This window comes from Myotis davidii, unplaced genomic scaffold (assembly GCF_000327345.1).
Source record: "Myotis davidii unplaced genomic scaffold, ASM32734v1 scaffold370, whole genome shotgun sequence".
In the NCBI taxonomy this organism is placed as follows: Eukaryota; Metazoa; Chordata; class Mammalia; order Chiroptera; family Vespertilionidae; genus Myotis; species Myotis davidii.
The window spans coordinates 12,085,951-12,096,125 of record NW_006288615.1 but is presented as its reverse complement, the minus strand read 5'-3'; the positions used below and the strand labels follow the sequence as shown (position 1 = coordinate 12,096,125).

The following is a 10,175-nucleotide window of genomic DNA, read 5'->3' as shown; positions in this document are numbered from 1 at the left end:
CAGGAATGGCTCAATGGGTTGCAGCCCTTAACATGTTTAACCCACTCAGTTTTCAAAAGTACTGCATAGTCATAGATGAGAAGTGACAGTACTTTTCAAGATGGGTGGGTCTGGGTAGAAATACATCCATATCAGTGGTATCAGTGGTATTACATTAACATAATTTTCCTTTACTGTTTCTTGTAACAATTCATTTCATTAGTCACCATGATTAATGATGTTCCCCCCAAATTACTCACCCCCTGGAAGCCATCAGGGAGCCAGGTCTTTGAGCATGAGCTGACCTGTGACTGCAAGCAGACGTGGACCACTTCCTAAAAATAAACCCTTAATTCCTTTGCTGCAAACTCCTGTTTGTCTTATTGGGTCTTGATGCTTACAAGCAAATAGACCCCCTGAGTCTGGTAATAGTTGGCAGACATTCACACATTAGTGTGAATCAGATTGTTTCCCTCCAAACACTTGAGAACTGTAGCACTGCATCCATCTTTCATGAAGTTGTGCCCATCATTTCTCTGTTGCCTCAGAAACAGGAGTCTTCCCATAGAATTTTATTGACTCTGTTGTCTTGAAGATGATCACGCAGTAGAGAGTGACTCATGACTTCCCAGCCAATCTGCAAGTCACTTATAAACAACAGCAATTTGTTTATAAGTAACATTTTGCTGCCACCTTTCATTTAGTGGAGTCATCCATTGACCCAACAAACACTAGATGCATTGAATTTCATTTTTCCCAGACCCCTCTACTGGGTGCTGCAGGAAATCCAGAAATGAATATTCCATGGCCCCTGTCTTTGAGAAGTTCACAGCTGTGGGGAAATCAGACTTGTAGAGAAGTCTGACATGTGAATGACTGAAATGCCAGGAAGGATGGCGAATATTTTTAATTGAGCAATAAGCAATGTTCCACGAGAAAATGAGAGAAAGGTAAGTGCTAAAGGGATCAAACAGCTTCCTAGAGAAGGAATCTGTACTGATGCTGACTCTCAAGGCTGTCAACTAAGATCTGCACAGGTTTGCCCTTTGGCTAGAATGGAGACAGAGAGCTTTAGATAGATCCTCTCTGCCCAATGTACTGACCTCTGCTGAAAATAAGACAACAGGCCTCAAAATAGAGTCATTTATGCTAAGTCTCATGTCACCAAACCAAGACTAATCACAGTTTCAACCTCTCCTAGAAAGGGAATCTTAACAGGAAGTATTTGGTCAGCACTAGTGAGGCAATCTGCCTAATAAACCCCTCCATCCCCTAAAACATAGTGACCATGCCATGAGCACCCTGCTTTTGCTAGTATAACTTCCTTGTTCCCACTCCCTTTTGCCTCTGTAAGTCTTTTATTTTGTATAGATCAGCAGAGCTCCTTTCTATCTATTAAGGGAAAGTTCCTGATTCATGAATTGTTGAATAAAGCCCATAAGGTATTTAATATATACTTAGGTGAATTTTGTGTGTGTGTTTTTTTAACACTAAAAATATTATCCAAACATCCTGATTGTGGTTGCTTTGTCTTGCTTCTTGGCCAATTTCTGTTGGGCCCAATATCGAATTAAATGCCAAACTCTGTTTACAATTTCTGTTTCTGCTTAGCTTTGCTGACTCACTTCCTGATACTTTGCCCCTGGTTTCACTTTGCTAGCACACTCTACTTCCATTTGAGTCCTCCTCCTTTTAGGTAACCAAAGTGTGACTTCAGGCTATTCTTGACTTTTGGCTTTTATCTTTCCATGTCAACTCTAACACTATAATTTATGATTAATGTTGAAGAAGAAGAAAAAGAAAATAAGGAAAGAGAAATTCAATGCTGAGGGATCAGACTAAACAGAGACTCAGAGGTAAGAAAGTATGTGGTAGGCATCCTATATAATAAAGAGCTAATATGCTAATTAGACCTAACAGCAGAACAACCATCCTGACAACCTTCCAGTCGAAGCCGGGGCTGCGAGTGCAAGAGGCTGCAAGGGCTGAGCCCCTTGCATGAATTTCGTGCATCGGGCCTCTAGAGGGAATAATAAGCATCCAAGCTTGGAATCAGGGAGACTTACAGGTTGGGGAGCAGGCAAAGGGCAGATCAAGGTGGGATTTAACTGCTTTGAGAACAGGTGAGGAGTGTATTTTTATTTTAGCCAACCCATGAAAGGCCTGTCAATCATAACATCTGGAGCTCAGAGTTTGGATTTGGGGTTAGGGAAGAGGAGAAATGGCCTCTGATCAGACTGAAGATCCAGCCAGGATATGAAGGTCCAGAAAGGCTGAAATTCTATCAGACAAAAAGTAAAGGAAGGAATGTTGATTTAAACAAAGAAATAAAGCCTACCCGCCCTAGCTGGCCTGCTCACAGCTATCAGGGGTGGTTTTGTGCTTCCGTGAGCCCGGAAGGCAATGACTTTCCTCAGGGTTCCAGTGAGATTTAGTGAAACCACAAAATTAGGGAGCAATCAAGCCAGCTCTAAGAGCCTTAATTATGAAAGTAAGTCTGGGTGACCCCAGTGGCAGGCAATGCACCCATGATCCTCTGCTCTTTTAAACCACTTCTCTTCTTGTTTATAACTAACTTTGCTCTTCTGTTAACAAAGGTGAATATCCTAGCCAAGCAAAAAGAATGAGGTTTGGGAAAACTCTTGATTGGAATGTCTTTCTCTTGAGAGGATATTCTGCTTTCCATTCTCACCATTAAATCCTAACAGTGTGGAGAAAAAAAATGCCATGAGAGTTTGTAGTGGAGATGCTTGAGAGAATAATGGCTTAGCCTCTGCTTATTATAATTATCTCTCTGTGATTAGCCAAAGGCAACTTTGATGACATCATAAAGAATTAATTGCAGAGCATCAGCCTGCGGACTAAAGGGTACCTTGGTTGCAGGCTCCTCCCCGACCTCATGCTGGAGGCAGCCAATCGATGTGTTTCTCTCACACTAATATTTCTCTCTGTCTTTTCCTCTCTCTTCACTCTCTCTAAAATTCAATGGAAAAATACCCTCAGGGGAGGATGAAAATAATTAATTAATTAATTAAAAAAGAATTAATTGCAAAATGGAAAGACTAGAGGCTCAGAAGCCAGTTAGGCATGTGACAGGATAATTTACTGTGTTATTCCTATATTGTGCTATCTGCCCTGTTTCAAGAAGGCAGTCAATTTTGTTTTCTTTTTTTAAAATTCTTTATTGTTGAAAGTTTTACATTTGTCTCCCTTTTCCCCCATTGACCTCTCCCCGATCGCTCCTGCCCCTCAGCACATGCCCTCACCCCCCTATTGTCTGTGTCCATTGGCTATGCTTATATGCAGGGATACAAGTCCTTTGGTTGATCTCTTACCTCGCCCCCTCCCCTCCCTTCCCTCTGAGGTTTGACAGTCTGTTCGATGCTTCTATGTCTCTGGATCTATTTTTGTTCATCACTTTATGTTATTCATTATATTCCACAAATGAGTTTCTTTTGCCTTGGTGAAGTTTATATTAAGGTCAAAGGCAGAAGTTACTTGTAAGTCATTTCCCCTCCTGTCCATTGTAAAAGACCAAGTCAAATGAAGACATATGATAGCTGTGGTGAAGGAGAAAAAGGTAAGTGTGAGGGCCATTGAAAAACAAGGGGGCCTGGCTAGCACGGGAGAGAAGGCTGGATGCAGGATGAGATGTGTAGAGATGTATGGTCTTCTCGGAACAGTGCCATGAGGCTTCCACGGGCATGGCTGTGTTCCCCCTAGGGAGGCTGGCATTTGGGCCAGCCTGGGACCCCAAACAGGTACAAAAGTGGCAGAGCCGCTGAAGCTGCAGTCTCCATATAGGCTGGCACAATGATGGTTTAAGAGGGAATCAGAGTGGACTAATGACTATAGTGCTATGGTGTTGTATGGGCCCAGGAACCCCTGCAAACCCTGGGGAAAGGGGACTCCAATAACAACAGATATTGAATGTCCCACCAGTCAGAGGATGGGAGCTCAGAATAAGTCTTATGTTGAATAAAAATTTTAAAAAAGGTGACATTTCATACAATTATTAGAGTTTGTAGGCTCAGATTCATACTACTATACAACGTAAGTGTAATAGTCTCTGTTAAGGATTCTGAGAGTCCAAACTAAAGTGGTGGTCCTGGGGTGAGAAGATGAGAAGGAGGTAAAGTAAGAATTGACTAAAACAGAGATGAGCAAAGTGAGGGGAGAAAAAGAATGAGAATCCTAATGTGACCCTGAAGTCTCTCTAACCTGGGTGGCTGAAGGACTGAAATGTCTTTAGCCAACAAGGAAAACAGAAAGGTTGAAGGGGAAAAGAACTATTTTAGTTGAATTAGAAGTATCAGTAAGAAATTGATGTGTAAATCTTCAACAGGAATTTCTAAAAAGAAGACTGGAGTTGAAAAGATATATGACTTGGAAATTTTTTTAAATACCTAGAAATTCTCAAGCTAAAAGTGATATTCCTGTCATGGGATTAGATAACTCCACGTGAAGAAATGAGATGAGAAAGGAGCCAAAGATTAGACATTCCATGCAAAACAAGAATGGGGGAAGAAATGGTATGCAAAGATTGGAAAGGAGCCATCCCAAAGATGCGAGAACTAGAGAAAGTAGTGCCTCAGAGGACAAATGCTTCAAGAGCTTCAAGTCATCAGTTAGTGAGAAAGAACAGCTTCTCATAATGCAGTAAGCATTTCAGGGCGGCCAAGGAGGCAGAAAATGAAGCAATCGTAGTAGTGTCTTAGGGCTGTTGTAACAAAGTACCACACGTTTGGGGGCCTGAACAACAGAAATTCTCTCTCTCACAGTTCTGGAGGCTGGAAGTTTGAAATCTGGGTGCCAACAGGATTGGTTCCTTCTGAGGCTGTGAGGGAAGGACCTGTTCCAGGCCTCTCCCCTGGCCTGGCAGGTGGCCAACTGCTCCCTGTGTCTCCACATCTTCTCCCTCTATGTGGGCCTGCCTCTGTGTTCAAATTTCCCCCTTTTGAAGGTATATTTAATTAGAGTCCACCCTAATGACCTCATCTTAACTAATTACATCTGCAATAACTCCATTTCCAAATAAGATCACATTCCAAGATATGTGAATGTTGGGGGACACATTTCAACCCATTACAATAGCTTTTAAAAAAAGATGGATTAGTGTTTTCAGGGTTGAGCAGCCACATTTTTGTTTCCAATTTTGTGAGAGATCAAAATATAATTGAAGGAAGAAGAGGGTAACCGGAAATTGAGGTATTAAGAATGAAAAGAGGCAAAAATATAGAGATGGGAAAGGAGGAATTTAGAAAAGTGGATCAAGGCTTAAATTTGGAAAAAAAAAGAGAATTAAAGTAAACAGAAGACGAGTGGAAAAAGAGCAGAGGGGGAAAAAAAGTCAAGCAATTTCATTTTGTATGACTAAATGACTCTGAGGTTAAGTAAAGTCTGGGGAATTTTTAAAAAGCACGGAAGTTTTGGACTGATTGTTATGGGGAAAGGAGTGGAGAATTAACAGATGACAAAGAAAGGAATTTGTAAGGCTAACTGATAATGGATCATTTACTTTTTAAACAGATATAATTGGAAAAATTATTCTAATTGACTCATCTTCTTTCAGATGTAGGAAGAATCAGAGAAAATGGGTGATCGGGTTACCTCACAAACAGCCTTGGCCCATGCTGAATAGGAGAAGGAGGGACCAGGAAATGATGAAAGGAAAGGGAGGTGAAGAGAGCAGGTTTGGCTGGTGCCATGGAACCAAGTGTAGCCACATGGCTGAGAAGCTGGAGTGAATAAAGAACAGCAAGGAACTCTAAGGCCACAGAATGTCTCGGGGTGGACACTGAAGTAGCACAGGAAGGTTGTAGGGATTTAGCTGGTGTCTATGTTAAGCCATAAGAAAGTGCCTTCTCAGGTGCCCACATCAAGTAGAGTCAGTTTCACTAGCACTATTATGATAGCAATACTACCTTGAGTTATGATAATAATAACTATAAAGAGTCAGGCTTTGTGGGAATTTTTCTTTCAGGGCTGTCAAATAATTGGAGGAGGAGGAGAAGGACAAGAAATAATATATACAAAGAATTTTAAAAAAAAGTAATGAAGAGAAAAAATTTTTCTAAGCATTTATACTTTTTAAAAATACTTTAGGTAGTTTTTTTAAAAAAAAAAAATTATCTTTAGTGTTAAAAGTATTACAGATGTCCGTCCCTTTTTTATCCATTGACCTCCTCTTCCCCACACCTGCCCCTCCCAGACCTTCACCACAATATTGTCTGTGTCCATGGGCTATGCATAAATGCATATAAGATCCCTGGTTAGTTTCTCCCCAACCACCCCACCCTCATCTTCCCTCTGAGATTTGTTATGCTTCTATGTCACTGGATCTATTTTGTTCATTAGATTCCACATCTGAGTAAAATCATGTAATACGTATCTTTCACTGACTGGCTTATTTTGCTTAGCATAATACTCTCCAGATTCCTCTATGCTGTCTGAAATGGTAAGAAATCCTTCTTTTTTTTACAGCTGCATAGTATTCCATGATGTAAATGTACCATAGCCTTTTTATCCACTCATCTACTGATGGGCATTTAGGCTGTTTCCAGATCTTAGCTATTGTAAATTGCACCACTATGAGCATAGGGTTTCATATATTCTTTCTGACTGGTGTTTCAGGTTTCTTAGGATATATCTCCTAGGGCAAAGGAATGACAATGAGGTATCACCTGTCAGAATGGCTAACATTAACACATCAACAAAGGACAAGTGCTGGCAATGATATGGAGAAAAGGGAACACTAGTACACTGCTGGTGGGAATGCAGAATGGAGCAGCCACTGTAGAAAGCAGTATCGTGTTCCCTCAATAAATTAAAAATGGAACTCCCATTTGACCCAGTGACCCCACTTCTACACATTTAAACTTAAACGCTGTTGAGGATTCCATAAGCAAAGTGACAGCAGGTAGTTTTAAACCTAGTGATCATAAAATACAATACTCTTTATTTGCTCTCTTTGAAGTATGGCAGCAACCATCTCAGGTAGAAACTGTAGTTTAACTATAATCCTGTTGTTTGGCTTAACAATAGAAAAGTTATTTTGATTTTTCTGAATTGTATAAATCATCCCATTCGATTGAATGACTATCCCATTGATTGTTATCTTACTGGTTTTAGAAAACACATTCTTCTGTACCTGGGAAACAGGACAGCACAATTATCCTAAATTGTCTTAGTGGCCACAGATAATGTGCTCCAGTTGACTCAGTGGTCCCAAGACCAGGACAGCACAATTACTCTAAATTGCCTTGATGGCTCTAGATAATGAATTCCTGGCAACTCAGTGGTCTCAAGACCTGAGGGCTCTAGATAATATGTTTCTGTCAATTCAGTGATCCAGACCCCAAAACTGTAATTTCGATAACATGCTGCTTCTGCTTCTGTAAACTGCTTTTTTGCAAACCAGGTTCCTCATTCCAAACCTTGAGATGTAATCAGTATCTTTGTGATCTTTGCCTATATAAGTCTGATTTTGCCACCATCTTATCACTATGAGATTTGGGGAATGGCCCCTCATAGTCCTGGATTGCAATAAATGTGACTCTTTAATTCGACTTCTTGAGGCGTCCTTCTGTGATTCGCGGGGTACATTACAACATCTTAACTCATTCTCTTCTTAGATGGGCTTATTTCCGAAGGACTTTCTAAATCAAAATTTCCTGCCCTAGCCAGTTTTGCTCAGTGAAGAGAGCATCAGCCTGCGGACTGAAGGGTCCAATGTTTGATTCTGGTCAAAGGAATATGCCTGGGTTGGGGGGCTCAATCCCTAGTGTGGAGCAGGCAGGAGGAGGCAGCCAATCAATGATTCTCTATCATCATTAATGTTTCTCTCTCTCCCTTTCTCTCTGAAATCAATAAAAATAAAGAGATAAGTCAATCAATCAATCAAAATTTCCTTGTAAATGAAAGCATATGGTTCACTAAGCTTTACATTAACTCACAAGTTAAGGCTACAGTAGTTACCAATGTAAAATTCCCACTATTTTGTAGATTTTCCCAATGCTTGCAGACAAATTCAATACTATATATGCATATTTTACCTGTTAGTAATAAAATTATTTCTAATTTATGTTCTATGAAAAAAATGACACCTGCTCTTAATTGGGAAGTTCATTAAAAAATCAGACAAGGAAAACAAATTATTCACTAAAATGAAAACAGAGGAATTGAAATGCACTAATGCAGATGTCTTTACTGTTTGGACATTCTATTCATTTCTGCCTTTGGACATTGCAGATTCAGACCCCACTTTATTTTTTAAATTAGATAAAACATTATAAAGAAACATACTCTGCTTCATTAGCGTGCCCTCACACAGAGTGTCTGGGGGGAGGATGGCCTGAATAGGGCAAGCACATGTGGGTAACAAAGGAAAGAGTGGTGAGGACAAGTAGGCTGACAGCAGGCATTCTCTGGTGAGGGTCTTACCTCATGTGGCAGATTTAACAGAAATGGAGATTAACTCTATATGTAACTCTCTTGTGCCTTTCTTAAAATGAGACATTGACACTCCTGCATTGAGAAGTGGAGTCTATGTGTCACCCCTTGAACTTGGGCAGGACTTTGTAATAGGACTTTGCAACTGGTAGCTTATGCAGCTGAGACTGGGTCATAAAAGGCAATGAGGTTTCATGCCTTCCCGCTCTCTCTCTCTCTCTCTCTCTCTCTCTCTCTCTCTCTCTCTCTCACACACACACACACATACACACACACACACACGTCCTGGGAGTCCTAAGCCAACAGGTAAGAGTGCTGGAGAGATCACAAGGAGAGAGCGGAGAGATAGATGCCTGAGGAGGTCCAGCCATTAAAGCCATAGACTTTGACTCTTCAGGCTGAGAACCTGCACATTACAGGTCAGAGACAAGACTCTAGGCTCTGTCCTGACCTATAGAATCCACGAGCGTAAGACAAGGTCATTTTATGCCACTCACTAAGTTCTGGGATAGTTTGAACCAAAGTCATAGCACCTATCAGACCCCATCTCTTTATTAAAAACCCACTAAGCACACCTTGTCCTTCTATAGGCCCCATTCAGGCAGTCAGCAGGTTTTCTTTCTATAAAGAACCAGAGAGTAGCCAGTTTAGGCTTTGCACATACTCTGCCTGAGATAATACCTAAATGAACCTGACTGTGTTCCAGTAAAACTTAATGTATGAAAACAGGCATCAGGCTGAATTTGACCTGGGGGCCTAGCTTGATGACCACCCCCCCCCGCTTCAAATCCTATCCTTAGGGTCATCAGCAATGGGTTTCATGACCATAGTAGTCCAACGTTGGTCCTACTTTTTATAGGTTTTCCTTATAACCACTGGAGACTTGAGCAGATTTACTGAAGCAATATGTTTTAAAGCAGTTTTGCCATTTTTTCACATCCCTTCAGTGAAGGAATTTGGAGAATGTAATGGAAGCTCAAATAGCAGAATAGTCAGCTTCCGTACACAGGTTATTTTGTGCTGCAATGAGAAAAAATAGCTCAACAATGTTTATAAAGCACTTGGAAAATATTTGGATAACCCAGAAACTATTATAAGAACTCTAGATAATGCAGTGCACTCCCTGAACCACTCTAAAACACTATAAGTAGCTCCTTTTGTACGAAATAGTTCATGTAAGTGCTATTTCTGAGGAAATATTTCTATTCTTAAAAAAAGAATATTTGAAAATTTTATTTTTTTAAATGGCTGCTTAAAATTTTTTTCATTGATCTTATTTTTAATGGCTGCTTTTCTAAATTTTTAAAAATTAATTTTAGAAAGAGGAAGGGGAAGAGAGAGAGGGAGAAGGAGAGAGAAGCATCAGTGTGTTGTTTCACTTATTTTTGCATTCATTGATTGCTTCCTTTTTTTACTTTTATTTTATTGATTGAGGTATTACAAATGTGTCCTTATCCCCCCCATTGTCGGCCCATCCCCCAGTCCTACCCTCACCCTTACCCCCTGTTGTCTGCATCCATCACTTATGCTTATATGCATACAAATCCTTTGGTTGATCTCTCCCCCTTACCCCTACCCTCCCCTACCTTCCCTCTGAGGTTTAACCATCTCTGCCTCTAGATGTTTTTGTTCATCGGTTTATGTTGGTCATTATAATCCACAAATGAGTGAGAGCATGTGATATTTATCTTTCTCTGACTGACTTATTTCACTTAGCATAATGCTCTCCAGCTCCATCCATGCTT

The 10,175-nt window shown here is 40.5% G+C and overlaps 2 protein-coding genes across 2 annotated transcripts in view; both read right to left on the bottom strand.

The window, feature by feature from the left end:
- Positions 1 to 1,655, bottom strand: part of LOC102774662 (thiosulfate sulfurtransferase/rhodanese-like domain-containing protein 1) — a 3,804-nt gene extending 2,149 nt beyond the window's left edge. Inside the window, 1 exon segment of the mRNA XM_015561800.1 lies at positions 1,605 to 1,655. Coding sequence (XP_015417286.1) covers positions 1,605 to 1,655 — 51 coding nt within the window.
- The window catches only part of CCDC141 (coiled-coil domain containing 141), a 171,533-nt gene that overhangs the window by 84,581 nt on the left and 76,777 nt on the right, over positions 1 to 10,175 (bottom strand). The gene's annotated exons all lie outside the window — the stretch shown is intronic.